At 45.6% G+C, this 24503-nt stretch overlaps 1 protein-coding gene across 4 annotated transcripts in view; it reads left to right on the top strand.

Moving 5' to 3' along the window:
* Positions 1-24503, top strand: part of LOC118367239 (transcription factor HIVEP3-like) — a 102265-nt gene that overhangs the window by 68006 nt on the left and 9756 nt on the right. For all 4 annotated transcript variants that reach the window (XM_035750461.2, XM_035750460.2, XM_035750459.2 and 1 more), the window contains exons 2-3: positions 9938-14633; positions 14919-15067. In XM_035750461.2, coding sequence (XP_035606354.1) covers positions 10350-14633; positions 14919-15067 — 4433 coding nt within the window. In that variant the 5' untranslated portion in view covers positions 9938-10349. The remainder of the gene's footprint in view (positions 1-9937; positions 14634-14918; positions 15068-24503) is intronic.

Below are 24503 nucleotides of genomic sequence, written 5' to 3'. Positions count from 1 at the left end.
CTGCTTTCTACCTTCAGTGACCCTCAAGCCCAGGGGTCAGGGGTTAGGGGCTGTTCTGCATGGATGCAGAAGTCAGGCTGTTCCACCACTTCCTCCTGCCAGCGTGCATTTGTACCCAAAGAGGATGTTGGGTGATAAATGTAGCCCTCTACCTCTCTCTCCATCTGCCGTAGCTCAGAGTAGACCTGTTTCCATGGAAACGAACAGCACCAGGCTGCAGCAAGGAAAGGAGAGGCGGAAAGAATGACAGACATTTCTTTTTTTTTAAACTCACATAAGAGGGTTTATCGCTTCTCCGGGCACAAGCTAATTTAATGTTTAGCCCATATTTTTATCCATAATTACCAGGCGTGGAAAGACCTGCCAAAATGAGCACAAACACATAACCCGGACTGCTCTGTATTCTTGGTGTCTATTCATATTAATATGAAAAACAGTTCTGATATTGTACTAGTGCAGCTTTTTGTATATTCATATTGAGTGACTGAATGGTGATTGTGATGATGCCCCATGTTATGTGACCTCAACTTATCAAAGTTACAGTAGATCAAGATTTGTTGCTGTGTCTCAATCTTCAGATGTCAAGGTTAACATAGCAGGACTTGCAGCAGACCCGGTTGCTCAAAGAACTCTTACAATGTAATCGCAACGTTGCTAGCTGTCATTGGCAAAATCAAGGTTTCCTCTGTCTTTTACAAACATCCCACCAATGTCAGAATAATCTTGCTCCCTTAAGAAGGGTTAGAACATTAGATTGGAGCCTGAGTGAACATTTTGCTTAAATAGTCAGCGCTGTTCCTCTCATGTCGTCCACACATTACAACCACTGACGATCGACGTGTTTTGTTAAAACAATTTTAACAACATTTCCTAGAAGTTTTATCAACAAAATTCCTTTCACCTGGAAATGTCCAGGAAAATAAATCTAGTCAGGTGTCAGTCTATTTTATCTGTTTTAATCTCCTCCTCAAGACATGAAGCAAGGTATCAAGCAAAGTGCTTCTGTTATCAGTACTGAATAATAATGCTCTGATACATGTAAGCTGAGCCCTATCTTCGTGGCTGCCATGTTGATAAGGCTGATGCCCTACGAAGCTTCTATCTTTTGTGTTGATGAAATTCCTGGAAATTCAGGGGTAACCCCTCAGGTGTTTGTGAGGACATTTTAAGGCATGACACATATCCAGAGTGAAGGGATATTTAACTTGTCCTACAGTATTTAAATGTATGTCTCTGCAGACTCACTACAAGTGTTCCATGGAACAATAAGAGAGGGAGTCTCAGAAAGCTTCTTCCTGGGTCTCCTTTCCCCTGGGTACCTTCACCACTGTTTGTGTTTCTGCTGACGGTGCACTGCACTCACACTCCCCCTCCTCCACCCACACCCCCTCTCCTCTCTTCCTAGTTTGCGCTAGGCAGGAGCTAGGCAATCCCTTTCACACCATGATATGCACGCCTCACACGCATGCACACACACACAGACATAAAAAGACACTCACACCACACCCCAAGTCTACTTGGTACTGTATCCAACTGATGACAGCAAAGGAATATACTGTACAGACAAAGGTTAAAGATAGACACTAATAGACAGCAGAGACGTGTGTCCCATTACAGGTTCCTATACTGAAGGACCTGATTCTGCAGAGTACAGGATTAGCCTTTTCATTTCCTGATACTAATATTAGCTCTGGAGTTTTGCTTGTGACAAAAAAAAAAAAGAATGTGTCACTATAAGAAAAGAGAACAGAGCTGCATCGTCGGCTTCACTAACAGTACATTCACACCCCATAGAATATGAATAGATCTTTGTGAATGAGTGAATCAGCAACCTTTCCCCATCTGCATTCATCCACAGTATACTTCTAATTACCATCCTGAGGTTCCAACATTGAAGTGTTTGGACTGTCAGCCTTCAACTGCTGTACATTTTTAGTCTCACTTCCTTCATATGGTTCCTTCTACCTGGTTATCGTAAAGCATTAATGTAAGGTAAGGGGGTCAGTGGGAAGGAAAAGCCTTTGTGAAACAACAGGAGGAAACGTTGAGAGCAACTAGAGCCACTGGGGAATGGCAAATCAAATCAAATCAAATCAAATCAAATTTTATTCGTCACATACACATGGTTAGCAGATGTTAAATGCGAGTGTAGCGAAATGCTTGTGCTTCTAGTTCCGACAATGCAGTGATAACCAACAAGTAATCTAACTAACAATTCCAAAACTACTGTCTTATACACAGTGTAAGGGGATAAGGAATATGTACATAAGGATATATGAATGAGTGATGGTACAGAGCAGCATACAGTAGATGGTATCGAAGTGTATATACATATGAGATGAGTGTGTAGACAAAGTAAACAAAGTGGCATAGTTAAAGTGGCTAGTGATACATGTGTTACATAAGGATGCAGTCGATGATGTAGAGTACAGTATATACATATGCATATGAGGAATAATGTAGGGTAAGTAACATTATATAAGGTAGCATTGTTTAAAGTGGCTAGTGATATATTTACATAATTCCCATCAATTCCCATTATTAAAATGGCTGGAGTTGGGTCAGTGTCAATGACAGTGTGTTGGCAGCAGCCACTCACACTGTTAGTGGTGGCTGGTCTGATGGCCTTGAGATAGTGTTTTTCAGTCTCATCCCAGCATGCACCTGTACTGACATGGCGGGGTAACAGGCAGTGGTTCAGTGGTTGATGTCCTTGATGATCTTTATGGCCTTCCTGTAACAACGGGTGGTGTAGGTGTCCTGGAGGGCAGGTAGTTTGCCCCCGTGATGTTGTAGTTGAGCCAGGATGCTCTGCATCTGTAGAAGTATTTGGTGAGCCAATTTCTTCAGCCTCCTGAGGTTGAATAGAGCGCTGCTGCGCTTCTTCACGACGGTCAATGGCTGTGATGTGTACGCCGATCCCTGTTTCCTGAAGTCCACAATCATCTGTCCACAATCACCTGATCTGACCCTCAGTCAATCAAGAATGGTCGTCCGCAAACTTGATGATTGAGTTGAGGCGTGCGTGGCCACGCAGTCGGGTGAACAGGAGTTCAGAACGCACCTCATGTTGAGGATCAGCGGGGAGGAGATGTTGTTGCCTAACCAGTCAGTTGCAAGACCCAGGGTCTCGAGCTTGATGAGAGCCGAATGCAGGCTACAGATTCTCACATAGGAGGGTGTTCTGGGCAGTGTAACGTGTGAGGGGTCTAGGGTGTCAGGTAGGGTTGATATGTGCGTGCATGTGTTTCTATCCCTTCTCAAATAACATGACAGTCTCTGCCATATCTCCCCTACCCAAGGACAGTCTCTGCCATATCTCCCCTACCCAAGGTGATTGTTCTGTGTGTAGCACAACCATTAGGAATTAGCCTATTATTTCTAAACAGTGTAGTTTCCTATCCCTTCTCAAATAATTGTGAAAGGAATACAATGCCAATGTAGCCAAATGAAATTAATGTTATTAATACATTTAATTAACTCAGTCTGTATAGGATTAGTTGTTTGATTCATCTCTTGTTGAATAGCAGTAACCAACTGGAGTTCCAAGCTCTAACCAACCATATATTTGAGCCAGTTGAGATGAGTTTCCAGGTGATTCATTGCCTCTCCAATGGTGTGCCTGCCTGACTAGTAGCCATTGGCAGTAGTGCTTATGCACCATTAGAATGCCTCATCACCGGACTCTTCTTTTGAAAGTTGAATGTAAAAGTTGCCATTCTCAGTCGGACTCTAGTTGTACGCTGACATTTTTTAAGTTAAATGCTGTCAACTAAAGGATTTAAAAGCTTGCTATCTCTGTAGGTGAGAGTATGCTAAGGTAGAGGGGAATCTGTGTTTAGAATTATAGAATGTTATTGCTGGTATCTATGGCAATCCAAACTTCCTTCTCTTGTGATGTACACTACAGTTCAAAAGTGTGGGGTCAATTAGAAATTTCACAAGTCCTCAACTGGCAGCTTCATTAAATCGTACCCGCAAAACAGCAATCTCAACGTCAACAGTGAAAAGGCAACTCCGGGATTCTGGCCTTCTAGTCAGAGTTGCAAAGAAAAAGCCATATCTCAGACTGGCCAATAAAAATATTAAGATGGGCAAAAGAATACAGAAGCCAGCATCCCGGAGTCGCCTCTTCACTGTTGTCGTTGAGACTGGTGTTCTGCGGGTACTATTTAATGAAGCTGCCAGTTGAGGACTTGTGAGGCTTATGTTTCTCAAACTAGACACTCTAATGTACTTGTCCTCTTGCTCAGTTGTGCACCAGGGCCTCCCACTACTCTTTCTATTCTGGTTAGAGCCAGTTTGCACTGTTCTGTGAAGGGAGTAGTACACAGCGTTGTATGAGATCTTCAGTTTCTTGGCAATTTCTCGCATGGAATAGCTTTCATTTCTCAGAACAAGAATAGACTAGACTGATAAGTTTCAAAAAGTTATTTGTGGCCATTTTGAGCCTGTAATCGAACCCACAAATGCTTATGCTCCAGATACTCAGCTAGTCTAAAGAAGGCCAGTTTTACTGCTTCTTTAATCAGAATAACACTTTTCGTAATTGCAAAAGGGGTTTCTAATGATCAATTAGCCTTTTAAAATTATAAACTTGGATTAGCTAACACAACATGCCATTGGGACACAGGAGTGATGGTTGCTGATAATGGGCCTCTGTACGTCTGTGTAGATATTCCATAAAAAAAACAGCCGTTTCCAGCTACAATAGTCATTTACAACATAAACAATGTCTACACTGTATTTCTGATCAATTTGATGTTATTTTAATGGACAAAAAATGTGCTTTTCTTTCAAAAACAAGGACATTTCTAAGTGACCCCAAACTTTTGAACTGTAGTGTATGTGAAGTCATTATGTTGCTTTGTGACATCATACATTCGGTTTACTTTTAGATATTTTAGTATATTCCAATTTTTACCATGGCAACTTAACCTGTAGTGCCCCTAACTGCCTCTCTTTCCCCATCAGAGAACTCTTTCTGGGCTGCCGAGTCTCCCTTGGCCCCCTCCTGCTAGTGGGAAATGCTCTCTCTTTCACTCTCCAAATTTGTCCAGGATTTTGGGAGTCGACCCCGTCTCCTGCTATCGTCGTTGTAGTCGAATCTCTCTCTCGACGCCGACTCCAATTTGACCAAACTGACAAAAATGTGCAAAAATTGTCAGTGTGTGTGCTTGCACGCTAATGAACTGGTTGATTGATTAGCAATGCATATGTAGCTGTCTGACAATCTACTGACCAAAATATTGAAAGCTAATCGGTAGCCTACGTCAGCCTTTTTTGTATAACTCCATAATTTTTGGAGTCAACTCCAACGCTTGTGGTCATTAGTAGATAACGTGTGTGTGTGTGTGTGCACATATATACTGTATGCATGCTTGTTTAAATGTGTGTGCTTGTGCGAGAGATGATGATGATGTGCTTGCTCACTCTGGCAGGCTTTCCCCTTAACTTCCTGGCAAAGCCCTAATGCGTGTTTCCCTGCTCTGAGCTAGAGTCTAGACTGCACTGCCATGCATAATTCAGACGGTTCTCTCCCCACCCTAAAACCGCCTATTCACTCTGGTTAAAGACTGCATAAGTACTATGCCAGAGATTATTAAGCCTTACACTGTGATGGCCAACTTGTGCTCAGGGTCAAACAACACAAGTAGGACGGGGGAAGACACTTTCCTTTCTTCTTTTTTTCTCTCTCGATTTTTTTCCTCCCCTCTCTTTATCTTCGTTCTTCCTCTCACCGGTATATTTCTATATTATTTCGCCCTCCTACGCACTCTGACTTCATAGTGCCTTATTTTTTCTCCCCATTCATCTTCCCACTCTTTACCTGTCTTTTCCTGTCTCTCCCACTCATGCCTTTTTTATTTCTCAGGCTCACACTCCTGTAGTATTCTCACCCTCATTTTTCTTTCTTGGGAATTGTGTGTGAAGAGACCACTTTGGTACATGACCTAGCTACAGTATAAAACCAATCCCTTTTCTAACTATTCTAGCTAATTCCCAAGGCAAACACCACAATGTAGCTGGACAGCTCAGAACATTTTATCGTCTGCCTCTCTTACTGTGAGGCGTTTGAGTTCATTTTAATGTCTGTTATTCTTAATAATTGCTACTGCTAATAGTACTCTGCTGTAAACAAAGTTAACCCTTGTGTAGTCTTAACATCCTATATACTCCCCTTGTCCTAAGGGTAAAAAATTACCCGCCTTCACTAAACCACTAAAATGAGGCAGTTTAATTGAATTTAAGCCCAAATCTATTTTGCATGAAGAAACAAACTGTCATTCATCACAATCATTGAATATCTGTGTTTTCCCTTCTTCACAATGTAGAAAGACTGCATTTAATCAGTGGACACCACTCGTTCAGTGGACACCTATTGTTTCCTTTACTAAAGTAAAGGTTTATTATTATTGTTCTTATTATTATTGCTAAAGGTACTGCATAGGTGTAAACATACATTTTCTCGCAAGAGATAGCACTTGTATAGGTAGCAGAAATGTGCAGAAAGTAGTTTTGATTGCATTTTATTGAAGGGAAACAATGACAGTCTTGAACTTTTTGGGCAACATATTCTTATATACTGTACAATGAGGAATTCAACTACAAAATACTAGTCTTCTCCCATTTTTTAACCATTGCCCCCACCCACAAGGTGTATAAACAACAACAATAAATAAGAAAAAAATAAGATAATAGATACAAAACAAAAACGTGAAGAACATAAATCAATCAACTCTAATTAGCACATGTAGGACAGTATGCAAGTGTGTGTGCATGGACTTTGCAGATGTATTTCTCACATGTGCAGCACATAGTATTTGTTTTACAGTCATTCTTTGGGGGGCAGAATTTGCATCTCCTCCTCTTGCCTGCTCCAACTGCAGCCTCAGGTGGATCAGGACAAGATTCACCCCCCTGAACAGCTTTCCACAAACACTGCAGAGGCTGCTGTGCGGGGGAGGCACTCCCTTATTTGAATGTGTGGGGTTACAAGTGCCTTTCCCAGCTGCTCCAGGAACACCCTCTTGTTCCGCTTATCAAGCATCCAGGTAGGGTTGATCTTGTTCCATATCACGAAGGCATTGTATGAGGACACATCAATGATGTTATGGAAGATGACCAGGGGCCAGCGGGCAGTCATCCTCCTGCAGCTGTAAGTTCCAATCACCTTGACCAGGTTGTCCACGCCTCCTTTGTTGTGGTTGTAGTCCAGGATGATGGCTGGCAAACTTTGATGAGAAGTCCTCTCTGCCCCTTGTTGATGAGAAGACTTCCCTCAACCCTCTGCATCCCAGAGACTACATGTAGCCTTGCATCGGGACCTATACACACCCGCTAAGATTAGCAGCCCTATGAAGGTACGCAGGTCAATCTCATCCACCCTTTTCCAGTTGTCTCTATATTTACGGAATCCCTCCAAATTTGTCATCTCCAGGATGATTTTCTTGATGGCTGGTGTGATGAACATGTAGAATGTTGAGGTGATGTCCTGGGCATGGGAAACTGCATGTCTTGTGGGCCCTGGGGTCATCCTCATGACATTTTGTGCTGCCATTCTGCCTTGGTTATCATATGGTGACAAGGACCATGTTATTTTGCTGTTCTTTGGCAAAAATGTCTCTCTTTCAGCTTGGGGGATTTCTACTTCATTCTTCATTCTTCCCCATCTTCTTCTTCATATACCTCCTCCTTCTAAATAATTGATCTCTTGTTCCTCCTGGGCATCTGAAAAAATCAGATCTACGACCTGTTGTGCACTGAAAAGTGCACTCATGGCTTCAGCAAAGAGAGAACTGGGGGGACTGTCATCTGCAGCACCTTTATAGCCTCTGACTGCATTTCCCATTAGTAAACAATGCTTTCAATAAATGTATTTTGTATGAATTTGTTTTTGTTTTGTCTGTGAACTTGAGTCATGTGTGGGGTTGTGGAGGGGAGATGCTGCACATGCACAATAAAGTTTTTGTTTTGTCTGAGTTCAATCAGTAGCACACAATCTCAATTTCTCATTGTGTGTGTTTTTTTGTGGTGTGTAAATGATTTTATAACTGCTGGTTCAATAACCACCCTAAGAAAATGTTTGTACCCTGGGGGTGTACAGCTTTCATTTTTTTACATGATTATTATTATTTTAATTTTTTTTTACCTTTATTTAACTAGGCAAGTCAGTTAAGAACAAATTCTTATTTTCAATGACGGCCTAGGAACAGGGGGTGAACGACAGATTTGTACCTTGTCAGCTCAGGGATATGAACTTGCAACCTTTCGGTTACTAGTCCAACGCTCTAACACTAGGCTACTCTGCCGGAAAATTAATCCAATTTCAATATAATTTAGGGGGTTTTCTCTGCTATTAAACAGTGTCGGGTCATGTTTGACCCTTGAGACAACACAAGGGTTAACCTCTGTTCGGAGAAACAGACTAAATGTATGATCATCAGATGTAGGGGAACATGGAAATGGAGCTGAGAATCAATCAATCAATTCACTTCCAAAAAGGAAGTGTTATTCTCTGTTTTATTTTCCACTGTTAAGAAGCCAGACTGTGCTGTGTTTTTCAGGAACATATGGAGAACGAGTGAAACCCGGGCTCATTAAAAAACCTGTCACTGCTGCCCCAGCTGGAGTCAGTCAGACTAGTCTAGGCCTGTTTAGCCAGCCACTGGGACACTGAATGACTCCACACAGCCTCTCAGAGAGTAATCTCTCTCTCTCGCTCGCACACTCACTCACCCTGTCAACTTATCAGTCTCTACCTGCCACTGCTTTTGCCTTACCTAGGGAAGGTGGGAGGGAGACACAGTGTTAAATGCACTAGCTTATAACCCCTACATCTATTCTCTCCCTGAAAAGTGGAATTCTGAAGTATGATTTACTGAGACGTGTGTGTTGATGGCTCTGTTCTGATGATGGATGGGCCTCAGTGGATGGGCCTCAGCTCGGACTGTCAGCAATCCGACAGCTCAGTGACATTTTTTGATTGGCTCTGGCTGCTCCCAGAATGTGTTTTAATTTGCTGCAGTACAGTAATTATGTGTGTGGAGTTGAGACCTAGGTTTCTCCTAAAGTGGGAAATATAACTTCAGATATGTCTTGATAAAAGAGGGGAGGTACACTTCCCCATCTTCCTACAGTCTTTTTTCTATCTTCAACCACTTCACCTGGCATCTCATCCCTGCCATGCTGCACCCTGGTGGCTGTACATGACAGTGCAACACAGGGGGAGAAGCTGAAGTTCTGTTGCCTCTTCCCCCAGCTTGAGAACAAGATTGAATAAGCTCAGGCTAAATTTCAAATGTTTGTTTTGACTTGAGTCACACTTTTACCCTCTCTGTTGGCACTGCTGCCCTGGATGTTGACCTGGCTTGGCCTTCTCAGAGCAGTGGTGTCTCGTGCAGACTGCTCTAGCCAGATGGTTTGGAGATAGATACACAGTGGTGTGGTAGAGTTTTCTCTCTCACTGTGTCTGAGCTCTTTTTGGAACTAGGCGGTATTATGTTGGATGTTGCACGTTACAACATTACAGGGTAGAAGTACACTGAAATAGACCGTTTCTGTATGTGGCAGAGACTCCAGCATACAGGTAGAGCAAGAATAGATCAGAGCAATAACACGGTGTTACCACAATTACCTCGCTAATGTGATCATTAGAGCACTTCCTCCACTCATCAGGCCAAGGAAATGTGGCCTTATTTGGCAGGGTCTGATTTGTGGCAGCAATATCAACGTGAGAGTCAGTGTTTGGTCACAGGGCTTTGACTAGGCCTAAACCCCATGACAGTCTGTTTTTGGGGTCTTTAGGGGCTGGCCACCTAGTCATCGATAGTGTCATGAGTCACAACTAATAATGATTAAACTAATGCCGAGGTGTATTTTGTCAGGTCTGCCTAAGCTCTGTGATTCACTTCTGCTTATTTCTGTGTTTCTGCAGATCCAGTGAGGTACTAGGTTTGACCAGAGACGGCCTAAGAGGAACAAGGAACAAACCCAGAGGTTTCTACTCACCAGAGCCACAGTGTCAGAACGGTCCAGCAGTATTCCAAGCCAAACCCTCATCTTGCTCCCAGTCCACAGTGAAGACCTATCACAATGGCTCAGACTTACTCTGTGATGAGAGCGAATCTATGTTTACCTACATCCTCTATGCTGCTCTGGGGCACTTTTTAATTATGTCTTATTTGGTCCTCTTGAATGACTTTTGGCCTGCTCATATAAAAGGTACTCCGTTAGATGTTCCCTCGTCCCAGGCATCTCTGCGACACTGTGGCTAGCCCCATGAGGCTGTGTGGCGCACTGCTCCCTGAGGCACTCCCTGTGTGTCTGTAAGGCCTCCTCCCCACTCTATGGAGGCGGAGCCCAGCCACCCTGCTGATGGGGAGCGATCCGGAAGGCAACAGCAGCCTCTTTCTCCTGGGGCCGCTGAGCCCCCCACAGGGTCCCGTCCAACTCAGCCACAGCAACCGCCATCCAAACCCCGCCCCGTCCACGGTGGCCTGGGATGTCTCCACCACCGCAAGCCTAAACGTAGCGACCTGCTTCTCAGGCTTCAGCATCAGCACAAGACCCAAGCAGCATGTCAGCTCTCAACAGACACCCCAGGTCCTTCAGGAGGCAGCTTCTCCTCCCCCTCCACCTTATCTCTACAATCCTTCTCTACCCAAGTCCACAACACTCAGGGGGTGCATTCCCAGCCCAACCAGGAAGTCCTAGAGGGCAGCCCATCTAAAAGAGGCGAGAGGCAGCTCCAGAAACCGGGGAAGTACGTGTGCACTTACTGCGGCCGTCCATGTGCCAAACCCAGCGTTCTCCAGAAACACATCCGCTCTCACACAGGGGAGAGGCCTTATCCTTGCGTCCCCTGTGGCTTCTCCTTCAAGACCAAGAGTAACCTGTACAAGCACCGCAAGTCCCACGCCCACCGCATCAAGGCAGGCCTGGCATCCAGTCGGGACGAGCTGAGCCTGAGCGGACCCGAGATGAGCGCCCTGGGAGAGGATCCCGAGGAGCCCACGGAGGGGGAGAGCACAGACTCTGAGGAGGAGACGGGTCAGTACAGGAAGGAGAGGATGAACAAGCAGAAGAGCAGCAGCAGTTTGGCGCTGTCAGGGGAAGAGGAGGGCCAAAGCTCTGACGACTCCCAGGCCGTGAAGCAGAGACTGGCCATGAGGCTGAGCGAGAGGAAGCGTGGCCCCATGGCCTCCCCGGACAACCCTCCCTCCACCTCCTCCTCACTGGACCCCAGCAGTAAAGGCAGCCAAGAGTCAGGCTACTTCTCCCTTTCGAGGAGCTCTGAGATGAGCCGAGCTGACTCCCAGGTGAGCCCTCCGAATGCCAAAACCTATGCCGAGATCATCCTGGGCAAGTATGGGCGGCTTGGAGGGCAGCAGCGCAGTCCCCATCAGCAGCGTGCCCACTCTTCTTCATTGGGGATGGAGGAGAAGAGCAGCATACCCTTCAGCATGCCCAAGATGCAGGTCATCGAGCACATCACCAAACTCATCACCATCAACAAGGCGGTTGTGGACACCAGCGAGATCGACAGCGTCAAGCCCAGGCACTCCTCGCTCTCCAGGAAGAGTAGTCTGGAGTCACCCAAGTTCTTCTCCCCCAAAGACCCCTATGTGTTTGAGCCTAAGGGAGAAAGCCCAGGTCCCAGTATGGCAGGCCAATCATTCCATCCCCATATCCAAGACGTGGGCCCATCGGGGATCCAGAAGTCCTCCTCCTCATTGCCTCTGCTGAGAAGCCACTCCATGCCCACCTCAGCAGGCCAGGGAAACCACTCCACCACCTCTCCCTGGGGGTTATCTTGTCTGAGCCACTCCTTTGATGAGCAGCAGGCCGTGGTGGCCAAGATGAGGGTGGGCGGGCAGTACCGTTTTCTGAGGCGCCAACCCGCCATCGAGTTGCCCCTCGGGGCTGGGCTAAGCCTGGAGGAGGCTGGCCCCTCCTCCTCCGCAGCTACAGAAATTGGCCTAACCAGGAAGCAGCAACGCAAAGGTCCAAGGCTGTATGAGTGCGAGACCTGCGGAGTCTGCTGTAAACAAAGGGAGAGTTACGAGGCCCACAGGGGTCTCTGCACAGGCAAGCCAATAAAGGAGCTGGAGAGAGGAGAGGTGGATGGGGCGTTCCGGGATGACCGCCCCCAGATGATGCACTATAAATTCCGGGCACTGGCCATGGCAGTGAGGAAGAGGAGGAAAGAGGAGAGTCTGGAGGAGGATCCTCCCAGCCCCAGGCCTACAGCTGTTGTGACCTGCAGCCCCGCAACCACCACTGCAGTGCCAAACCGGGTGCAGCAGAGTGAGGCTTTCTTAGGTGCTCCCTCACAGGCTGAGCAGCAGCAGCAAGACAGGAAGGGCATCTCGGTCATCCAGCACACCAGCTCCTTCGAGAAGCAGAAAAGTATATCCATGGAGAGCCAGGAGTCTATAGAGCTCAGAGAGAGACAGTTAACACCGCAAAAACAGCCGCAGCCAAAATCATGTCCCTCCATGTCCCGCCTGGTCCGCCAGCACAACATCCAAGTGCCAGAGATCCTAGTGACGGTGGAGCCTGATGCTGATATGGTGTCAGTGTCGCCCATGGCGACAGCATCCTCGTCCAAGGAGCCAGAGAGAGTGGTAGAGGAGTTCCAGTGGCCTCAGCGCAGCCAAAGTATGGCTCAGCTCCCCACCGAGAAGCTGCCACCAAAGAAGAAGCGTCTCCGTCTAGCCGAGGCTGCTGCCCAGTCTTCCGGGGAGTCCAGCTTTGAGTCGGTATCGCTGGGGACCCAGAGCCCCAGCCAGGAGAGCAGCATTTCCCATTCACCCAGCCGCTCTGCCTTCTTTGAAGACATGGGGGGAAAACCTGCTGAGCCTTCCCCCTGGGGCTCCAGCAGCACCCAGGGCTCCCACATGCTAACAGTGCCCTCAGGCCCCCACCAACAATACCAACCCCAAAGAGAGATGCAGCGCTCAGCCTCGGAGCAGGCCCCGGTCAGCCCCCAGCACACGGATGAGATCGTGGAGACCAGGAGCAAATCCTTTGACTACGGTTCCCTATCCCCGCAGCAGTCTGCTTCAGCCTGGAGGGAGAGGAGGAAGTGCCTACTGGTAAAGCACACCACCCTCGGTGAGCCAGACCACGAGGAAGGGGCCATGGCCAGCCACTCAGTCCGACCAGGGAGCACCAAGCCGGGCCCGTCCTACACCAGCCACCCTTCCTTCCACCCAGCTGAAGCCAGCACCTCGAGGCTCAGCCCGGAGGCCATAGGGAAGACCGTACAGCTGTTCCACCAACCCCGGATACTCCCATTCCCCATGCGACCAACTGGGCATGATCGGTTCCCTCTTGGCCAGTTAGCCCAGCTCCATCCGGTCACCACTGCCATCTCGGATGTCCTCTCCACCCACATCATCCACAGAGCCTTCTTACACACACACCCTTCCCCTCCAACCATACAAGTTCACCCAGGGCAGCTTCACATGGCAGATCGCCTAGGCCTGCCCCTCCATCCTATTTCAGCTCTGCTCTCCCTGCAGTACCCCACTGGGGCTGGCCAGGCTGTGTACCTCCCTGTATCTCCTGGGCTCACCATCCAAGTCCCCACACAGCCCCCCATGCCCTCCACCGTGGTTCTCCCTGCCCCAGCTCCTCAGTCCTTAGTCCCTCTGCCCTGCCACCATCCCCCGCTTGTCATCGTAACGTGCCTGGCACAGCTGACACCAGTCGTGTCACTGATGGTGCCAGTGCGCCTCCAGACCAACATGATCACCTACGCCAGTGCCCTGTACACCACCCTCTCCCAAATCCTGGCGTCAGCCCGCTCCCAGGAGCCCATCTGCTGCATGGCCATGGTTATCATGGGCCAGCTGGAGCAGGAAAAGCTGCAGAGGTCCTACCTGAAGATCCCCACCCCGGACTTCAAGAGCTACCTGCCCCTGTCTCTACCCCTGGAGCTGGGCTCTGTGTCCCGAGAGGGCTATGAGCCACTGGGGGCTGGAGGGAGCAAACGCATGCTCTCTCCTGCAGCCAGTCTGGAGCTCAGCACAGAGGCTCAGCGCCAGCAGAAACGAGTGAAGGAGGAAGAGGAGGAGGGAGAGAAGGTGGGAGAGGAAGAGGAAAATAGGGGTTCTGGGAGAAAACTGGAAGTCGGGGAAGACAAAAAGAAAGAGCCGGAAAGGGCCCAGATAGGAGTAGTAACTGTGAAAGTCGAGGAGGAAGAGAATGTACGGGACACAGAAGGGCACAGGGAAGAGAGGGTGATGCAAGGGAAGGCTGGACCTAAGAAAGAAAAGGAGAATGAGGGCCAGGGAGTGAGTGCGTCCTTTGTACCCCAGAGTCCTGAGCGAGTCAAAGCCCCCTTGTATCCCAGCCTCCACACCACCACCTCAGTCAGCTGGTGCTACTTGAACTACGTGAAGCCCAACCCTTCTGCCCAGAGGGAGCCACAAACCTCCGTTTACACCTCCTGGAGCATCAGCGTGCACAACCCCAACCTGCCAGGCCTGTCCACCAAGCTGGCCCTGTCCCTGCTGCGCTCTAAGCAGAAACACAGCTCAGAGACCTACACCATGGCCACAGCTCTAACCCCGGCGACAGGCAAGGTGGTCCCTGCCAGCAGTAGAAAGCCCCACATTTCAGAGGTAAATATAACAGCAATATTCAATATGTAGGAAACCACAGCATGGGCATATTAGATCAAAACTACCAAAACCCCTGATTCAGTTTTAGTTATGAATTATATAGGATAATGCATACCCCACAACTTCACAGCTGGAAATTACCAGACACTATGCTGTTAGATTATACACAAACAATACATGAAATGTTTGACATTAATTGTTGTTCCAATGTACTGTATATCATCATTGCCAACCAAGATGTCAGGGTGCGTTGGTGAATTTGCCCGTATCTGTCTTTGAGTGTAGGTACATGCTACCCCACCCAGCACCCCTGTAGAAGTGAAGGAGCCACCACAGCAGCCTGAGAAGGAGGAGAAGAAGGAGAAGAGAGAGGAGCAAGGGCCCTCTACCTCCAAACATAGCGAACCTCTCCGTGTCCAAATCTTCGAGGGCGGGTAAGCCCTGATCAACTAATACTAGTGGAGTTTTCTATGAGCAGATAGATTTTTCTGCAAAATTCATCATGCATATATTCAACGTTACTGACAGATAAAGGCAGTAGAGATGTAGCAATGCAGTAGATGTGAGTCATTGTATTCAGATACGGTAGCAGTACCAGAAAGCACAGAGTTGCCACCAAATGCTGAGTCTCAAAATATACATGACACAGTATAAGGGGAAACAAAGCAGTAACAGTGGAGAATGTTTTACACTTCAGTCTTCCAGAATAACAGAGAAACAGGTGAGCTAGCCCCCAGGGACTTAATTTATACCGACAGCAGAGCCTTTCCCATTCACAGCTGGTAGAAAATGTAGATTTTCAGTGGAGTGTTGAATGGGGTTGGGATTTGTGCGGTGCAGCAGACAAGCAGAAAGCATCCCACCAGATGTGTTTTATGAGATTCTCATGGGTGTTGGTATACCTTCCTCTCAATGACACGAGAGCAACTGAAGTTTCACTGCTGTACTGTACATACATATGTAGGAAAGAAATCACCTAAAGTCTCTTGAGTAAAGGCAATAATTGGGTGTGGGTATTGAACACGACTAATTGCTGTGAGGTGTGTGAGAGTCTTCCCACTGCAGAATATGCTCTCACTGTTGCTTCTGATCGCAGCTCACAAAGCTGCCTTTTCCTGTGGCAGCTGCTGCAGTCTAGCCAACAGATAGTGATCTGCCAAGAGCACAGTAAAAGATAGTGTGATAGAGCTGGAATTGAAAGGGAAAGATGGAGGGGAAATGGTGGAGAGAGGGAAATATAGAAGGAAACATTAAACTTATAGTTTCCTTATGACAGACAAGGACATACATGCATGTGTGCGAAAGAGATGGAGACAGCAATACAAACCGATAGGTGTTGATAGAAAGATGTGTGATTTTTTTACAACGAATGACAGATGGAGAACATAGGATATTAATAATGATTTCTCATAAAATTGTTACTTATACATTGATTTATTATAACATTTGTGAAGAATGATAATTCCAGCCAAAATAATATATAGGAGTAGAGCTTTCCACAAATCACCATATCATTTTCAAATAAAGAGAGCTTGCTTTGTTATAATTAGCAAATCTGAAAAATTAGAATTCCATATAGTTGGTTGCGAACACATCTACATGAATGAATCAGGAATAATGAGTAATGAAAGTTAGAGGCATAGAGTAAATATCATGCTAACCTTCCCTGTTATTGGTAATGGTGAGAGGTTAGCATGTTTTTTGAGGCATGATCACACAGTTTTGGAATATAAAAGGAATGAATCCATTAAATATAATGAAAATAAGTTATGTGTTTAATACATACAGATAAAATCAGGGTTCCCCAACTGGCGGTGGTTTTATATGGCCAACCAATTTGTCTGAGGAAAATAAATAAAACCTTTTTTATTTTTATATTTTTGGGAGGGCATGAAAGACGTCAGCTTCAAGTGATTTTAATTTTGGTAATCCGTTCCCAAGTATTCCCACGCATTATAGGTGGGTAGGCTGTTTGGCTGGATTTAGGACCGCGCCGATGCCGCAAAGCGGATGGACAGGCTGTGTGAAGGCAACGTTTCTGGAGGGCTGGCTGGACCATCACGGGAGAGTTGAACATACTGGTGCACGACTTCAGGATTTTGGGGGTTGTAGGAGTCGTGTTTGGAGTCATAGGAGTAGACCCTTGCTCAACGCCCAAAACGTTCAACTTCAATTCACTTCCACTATGAAGAATATCTTAGCCGTACTCAGTGATAGCCTAATATATACTTGAATATACTTTTGGTGAATATCCGAGGCATGGCTAGATACAGATTGCCAAGATACAGCCTATGCACATGGTTCTGACTGGCTGTCTGCCTGCCTCGAACTTCTCTCCCTCGCTTTCTCCTCTTTCTCTTCGCTATGAAAATGCTAGTGTGTGTTTGGTCTTCAGTTGTTGTGTGTAGAATAGCTCAGCTTACTTATTGATAGCCCCTACTTTGGTGAACTTGCGCAAGACATTTACAAGCCAAGGAATTGCGAAATACAGCATGCCTATAGCCGACAGATTTTGATCACCTGCACGCTTCTGACTGTCTGCCTGGTAGCCGACATGCCTACCTATGCCTGGCTGTGCCACTTCCATCCCTTTCTCTCTCCCTCAGTAGCTCGCTCTTTCTTTGCTGTGAAAGATGCGAGAGTTTATGTTCTCTTAATACACTACAAAAAAATGTTTCCTCCGTTGCAAAATACTGAATCTTAGGAGTCGAGGAGTCTATTCTAAGCTTGACACCAAGAGATGGGAGTCGACGGGCAAGGAGTCGTCTCCCAACCAATAGCTGAACATTGGCAGCTGCTATCGGAAACTCATATGTTATGCAACTCTAGAAACTCATATGTTATGGTCTTATGAAGGCTGTTTTATCTCAGCATGTCTACAGATTCTCCCTTCTCCTTGTTTTTGTTTGCTTGGAAATGTTGATACTACATACTTAAAAGAAGAAACTGTATCATTTATGGCGGCTAAGAAATGCATTGCCATTAATTGGAATGTCACAATGGATGGCAGAAATATCAAGTTATGTATCACCAGATTTGATTTATTACAGGATTAAGGGTATACTGGGCACTTTCATAAGGTCTGGATTAGGGCTGGCGATATATATCGTGTGACGATCAAAAAACGTCTATCGTTTCATATTATGCTCTATCGTTTATTTTGTTGTCGCAAATCAGTCTTTACGGCAATATTTTGCAACACAAACAAACATGGAGGAGAGGGGACACCAGGCCTGGTTTTCATTGCTGGTTTTGAAAAGGCTTTTGGAGTTTATATATAAATGCCTAGAACATTTCAATTTTGGGGAATCTCTTATAAAATGGGTTAAGGTTCTGTATAATAACCCTAGGCGTAAAATAGTAAATAATGGCTACATCTCAGAAAGTTTTAAACTATCTAGAGGAGTAAAACAAGGTTGTCCACTATCGGCATATCTATTTATTATTGCCATCGAAATGTTAGCTGCTAAAATTAGATCAAACAATAATATTAAGGGATTAGAAAAACTAAGGTGTACGCTGATGATTCATGTTTTCTTTTCAAACCACAATTAGAGTCTCTCCACGGCCTCTTAGAGGCTCTAGATACTTTTGCTAAACTCTCTGGATTAAAACCAAATTATGATAAATGTACCATATTGGATCACAAAAAAATGCACATTTTACATTACCATGTAGCTTACCAATTAAATGGTCTGACGGAGATGTGGACATACTCAGTATACAAATCCAAAAAGAAAGAAATGATCTCACTCCAATACATTTTTATAGAAAGTTAGCAAAAATAGATAAGATCTTGCTACCGTGGAAAGGAAAATACATGTCTATTTGTGGAAAAATCACCCCGATTAACTCTTTAGTTATATCACAGTTTACCTATTTGCTTATGGTTTTGCCTACCCCTAGTGACCCTGCTTTTTAAATTATATGAAAAACGAATATATAACGAATATGAATTCGGTGGGCAGAAATTATTGAATATTAAAGCATTAGACCTCTCACTAAAGGCATCAGTCATACAAAAGTTATAGTTAAATCCAAACTGGTTCTCTAGTCAATTGGTACGAATGTCTCATCCTATATTCAGGAAGGGCCTTCATTCAGATTACACCTGCTCACTTTCGGTTGTTTGAAAAAATTAATAATCTCCAAAATATCTTTATTTTTTTAACAAGCCTTAGAAAGTTGGTTGCAATTTCAGTTTAATCCACCTAAAAGGACGGAACAAATAGTACAACAAATATTGTGGTTAAATTCAAATATACTAATTGATTTTAAAAAACTGTATTTATCAAATAAATGTTTAAAAAGGTATATTTTAGTGAATGATATCATAAATAGGACTGGTGGAGTTATGTCACACATGCAGCCAACACAGACGTATGGAAATGTCTGCTCTACCCAAAATTACAACCAATTAATTGCAGCATTACCACAAAAATGGAAGAGGCAAGTAGAAGGGGAAAAAAGTAAGGAACTTGTATATCGGCCCTGTATTAAAGAACATAAATGGTTAAAGAAAAGTGTGATAAATAAAAACATATACAAATTTAATTTAAGGACCAAAAAACTGACAGCTGTGCCATATAAATTGCAAAATAGTTGGGAAGAGATTCCATGGCACATGGTTTATGAATTGATACGCAAAACAACGCTGGATTCCTCTTCAATTTAAATTACTATACAATATTCTTGCAACTAATAGAATGTTATACAGTGGGGCAAAAAAGTATTTAGTCTGCCACCAATTGTGCAAGTTCTCAACACAGAGTTACACATGGAGTAAACAATTAACAAGTCAATAACACAGTAGAAAAAAAGGGGGAGTCTATATACAATGTGTGCAAAAGGCATGAGGTAGGCGAATAATTACAATTTTGCAGATTAACACTGGAGTGATAAATGATCAGATGGTCATGTACAGGTAGAGATATTGGTGTGCAAAAGAGCAGAAAAGTAAATAAATAAAACAGTATTGGGATGAGGTAGGTGAAAATGGGTGGGCTGTTTACCAATAGACTATGTACAGCTGCAGCGATCGGTTAGCTGCTCAGATAGCTGATGTTTGAAGTTGGTGAGGAGATAAAAGTCTCAACTTCAGCGATTTTTAATTCGTTCCAGTCACAGGCAGCAGAGTACTGGAACGAAAGGCGGCCAAATGAGGTGTTGGCAAAAGGGATGATCAATGAGATACACCTGCTGGAGTGCGTGCTACGGATGGGTGTTGCCATCGTGACCAGTGAACTGAGATAAGGCGGAGCTTTACCTAGCATGGACTTGTAGATGACCTGGAGCCAGTGGGTCTGGCGACGAATATGTAGCGAGGGCCAGCCGACTAGAGCATACAAGTCGCAGTGGTGGGTGGTATAAGGTGCTTTAGTGACAAAACGGATGGCACTGTGAACTGCATCCAGTTTGCTGAGTAGAGTGTTGGAAGCCATTTTGTAGATGACATCGCCGAAGTCGAGGATTGGTAGGATAGTCAGTTTTACTAGGGTAAGCTTGGCGGCGTGAGTGAAGGAGGCTTTGTTGCGGAATAGAAAGCCGACTCTTGATTCGATTTTCGATTGGAGATGTTTGATATGAGTCTGGAAGGAGAGTTTGCAGTCTAGCCAGACACATAGGTACTTATAGATGTCCACATATTCAAGGTCGGAACCATCCAGGGTGGTGATGCTAGTCGGGCATGCGGGTGCAGGCAGCGATCGGTTGAAAAGCATGCATTTGGTTTTACTAGCGTTTAAGAGCAGTTGGAGGCCACAGAAGGAGTGTTGTATGGCATTGAAGCTCGTTTGGAGGTTAGATAGCACAGTGTCCAATGACGGGCCGAAAGTATATAGAATGGTGTCGTCTGCGTAGAGGTGGATCAGGGAATTGCACGCAGCAAGAGCAACATCATTGATATATACAGAGAAAAGAGTCGGCCCGATAATTGAAACCTGTGGCACCCCCATAGAGACTGCCAGAGGACCAGACAGCATGCCCTCCGATTTGACACACTGAACTCTGTCTGCAAAGTAATTGGTGAACCAGGCAAGGCAGTCATCCGAAAAACCGAGGCTACTGAGTCTGCCGATAAGAATATGGTGATTGACAGAGTCGAAGGCAAGGTCGATGAAGACGGCTGCACAGTACTGTCTTTTATCGATGGCGGTTATGATATCGTTTAGTACCTTGAGTGTGGCTGAGGTGCACCCGTGACCGGCTCGGAAACCAGATTGCACAGCGGAGAAGGTACGGTGGGATTCGAGATGGTCAGTGACCTGTTTGTTGACTTGGCTTTCGAAGACCTTAGATAGGCAGGGCAGGATGGATATAGGTCTGTAACAGTTTGGGTCCAGGGTGTCTCCCCCTTTGAAGAGGGGGATGACTGCGGCAGCTTTCCAATCCTTGGGGATCTCGGATGATATGAAAGAGAGGTTGAACAGGCTGGTAATAGGGGTTGTGACAATGGTGGCGGATAGTTTCAGAAATAGAGGGTCCAGATTGTCAAGCCCAGCTGATTTGTACGGCTCCAGGTTTTGGAGCTCTTTCAGAAAATCTGCTATCTGGATTTGGGTAAAGGAGAACCTGGAGAGGCTTGGGCGAGGAGCTGCGGGGGGGGGGGCGGAGCTGTTGGCCGAGGTTGGAGTAGCCAGGCGGAAGGCATGGCCAGCCGTTGAGAAATGCCTATTGAAGTTTTCGATAATCATGGATTTATTGGTGGTGACCGTGTTACCTAGCCTCAGTGCAGTGGGCAGCTGGGAGGAGGTGCTCTTGTTCTCCATGGACTTCACAGTGTCCCAGAACATTTTGGAGTTGGAGCTACAGGATGCAAACGTCTGCCTGAAGAAGCTGGCCTTAGCTTTCCTGACTGACTGCGTGTATTGGTTCCTGACTTCCCTGAACAGTTGCATATCACGGGGACTATTCGATGCTATTGCAGTCCGCCACAGGATGTTTTTGTGCTGGTCGAGGGCAGTCAGGTCTGGAGTGAACCAAGGGCTGTATCTGTTCTTAGTTCTGCATTTTTTGAACGGAGCATGCTTATCTAAAATGGAGAGGAAGTTACGTTTAAAGAATGACCAGGCATCCCCAACTGACGGGATGAGGTCAATGTCCTTCCAGGATACCCGGGCCAGGTCGATTAGGAAGGCCTGCTCACAGAATTGTTTTAGGGAGCGTTTGACAGTGATGAGGGGTGGTCGTTTGACTGCGGTTCCGTAGCGGATACAGGCAATGAGGCAGTGATCGCTGAGATCCTGGTTGAAGACAGAGGAGGTGTATTTGGAGGGCCAGTTGGTCAGGATGACGTCTATGAGGGTGCCCTTGTTTACAGAGTTAGGGTTGTACCTGGTGGGTTCCTTGATGATTTGTGTGAGATTGAGGGCATCTAGCTTAGATTGTAGGACTGCCGGGGTGTTAAGCATATCCCAGTTTAGGTCACCTAACAGAACAAACTCTGAAGCTAGATGGGGGCGATCAATTCACAAATGGTGTCCAGGGCACAGCTGGGAGCTGAGGGGGGTCGGTTGCAGGCGGCAACAGTGAGAGACTTATTTCTGGAGAGAGTAATTTTCAAAATTAGTAGTTCGAACTGTTTGGGTATGGACCTGGAAAGTATGACATTACTTTGCAGGCCATCTCTGCAGTAGACTGCAACTCCTCCCCCTTTGGCAGTTCTATCTTGACGGAAGATGTTATAGTTGGGTATGGAAATCTCTGAATTTTTGGTGGCCTTCCTGAGCCAGGATTCAGACACAGCAAGGACATCAGGGTTAGCAGAGTGTGCTAAAGCAGTGAGTAAAACAAACTTGGGGAGGAGGCTTCTGATGTTGACATGCATGAAACCAAGGCTTTGTCGATCACAGAAGTCAACAAATGAGGGTGCCTGGGGACATGCAGGGCCTGGGTTTACCTCCACATCACCCGCGGAACAGAGAAGGAGTAGTATGAGGGTGCGGCTAAAGGCTATCAAAACTGATCGCCTAGAGCGTTGGGGACAGAGAATAAGAGGAGCAGGTTTCTGGACATGGTAGAATATATTCAGGGCATAATGCGCAGACAGGGGTATGGTGGGGTGCGGGTACAGTGAAGGTAAGCCCAGGCCCCGGGTGATGATGAGAGAGGTTGTATCTCTGGACATGCTGGTTGTAATGGGTGAGGTCACCGCATGTGTGGGAGGTGGGACAAAGGAGTTATCAGGGGTATGAAGAGTGGAACTAGGGGCTCCATTGTGAACTAAAACAATGATAACTAACCTGAACAACAGTATACAAGGCATATTGACATTTGAGAGAGACATACGGCGAGGCATACAGTAATCACAGGTGTTGAATTGGGAGAGCTAGCTAAAACAGTAGGTTAGACAGCAACAGCTAATCTGCTAGCACGACAACAGCAGGTAAAATGGCGTTGACTAGGCAATGGGGCCAACAGATAAAACAAACAAGCAGAATGGAGTACCGTGATTAATGGACAGTCCAGCGTGCATCAGCTATGTGGCCAAGAGATCAGTGTCCAGGGGGCAGCGGTGGATGGGGCAGGGAAGCTGGACTGGCGAGTGTTATCCAGGTTAAAAAAACTAACAATGACTAAATAGCTTGTAGCTAGTTAGCTGGTTAGCTTCTGGAGGTTCTTGAGTGTGTTCTAAAAAATAAAAAAATAATAGCGATTCCGTATCACATTGGGTGAGGCAGGTTTCCGGAAGGTATAAACAAATTAAAAATCAAAAAGAGATAGAAAGTAAATATGGGTGTTTGGGACGCGGCGATGCAGACGGTTAGCAGGCCTGTGCTAGCAAGCTAACAGTTCGTAGATAGCTAGATAGCTAGTTGTGAAGATCCAGCTGAAAAATTTTCTGTTTGCGGTGGGAATCCGGGGAAGAATCCGGGGATGAAAAATAAGTAGGTCCGTTATGCTCTGGTTAGAGTCGCGTTGTTCGAACTGGCGAGAGCTTTCCTGGCTGAAGGTTAGCTGATGACCGGTTAGCTGAAGACCGCTAGCATGGCTGGTGGTTAGCTGGCTAGCTTCAGTTGAGCTTCAGTTGAGGGTTCGGTTCAAGTAAAAATAAATACTTTAGGAAAAATAGCTACATTGGGTGAGGTGGGTTGCAGGAGAGTATTTGGAAGCTTAGGTTTAGCAAAAAGTTTTTAAAGAGATATGCGAAGAAAAATATGTTAAAAAAGAAAAATAAACGATATATACAGGGGACACGACACGACAGGACCACTTACTGCTACGCCATTTTGGAAAATGACAGCACTTTCCTGCGTTTGCCAGCAGCTCTTTGCTGTGCTTCAAGCATTGCGCTGTTTATGACTTCAAGCCTAACTCCCGAGATTAGGCTGGCAATATTATAGTGCCTATAAGAACATCCAATGGTATGTATTGTCAAACCTAAAACTTCTTAACTGGGAATATTGAAGACTCATGTTAAAAGGAACCACCAGCTTTCCTATGTTCTCATGTTCTGAGCAAGGAACTTAAACATTAACTTTTTACATGGCACTTTTACTTTCTTCTCAACACAGTGTTTTTGCATTATTTAAACCAAATTGAACATGTTTCATTATTTATTTGAGACTAAATTGAATTTTTATGTATTATATTAAGTTCAAATAAGTGTTAATTCAGTATTGTTGCAATTGTCATCATTACAAATATACAGTGCCTTGCGAAAGTATTCGGCCCCCTTTAACTTTGCGACCTTTTCCCACATTTCAGGCTTCAAACATAAAGATATAAAACTGTATTTTTTGTGAAGAATCAACAACTAGTGGGACACAATCATGAAGTGGAACGACATTTATTGGATATTTCAAACTTTTTAACAAATCAAAAACTGACAAATTGGGTGTGCAAAGTTATTCAGCCCCTTAAGTTAATACT

Source organism: Oncorhynchus keta, chromosome 34 (genome assembly GCF_023373465.1).
Source record: "Oncorhynchus keta strain PuntledgeMale-10-30-2019 chromosome 34, Oket_V2, whole genome shotgun sequence".
Lineage (NCBI taxonomy): Eukaryota > Metazoa > Chordata > Actinopteri > Salmoniformes > Salmonidae > Oncorhynchus > Oncorhynchus keta.
Note: the sequence above shows the minus strand (reverse complement) of the source record. Positions and strands in the feature narration are given on the sequence as shown.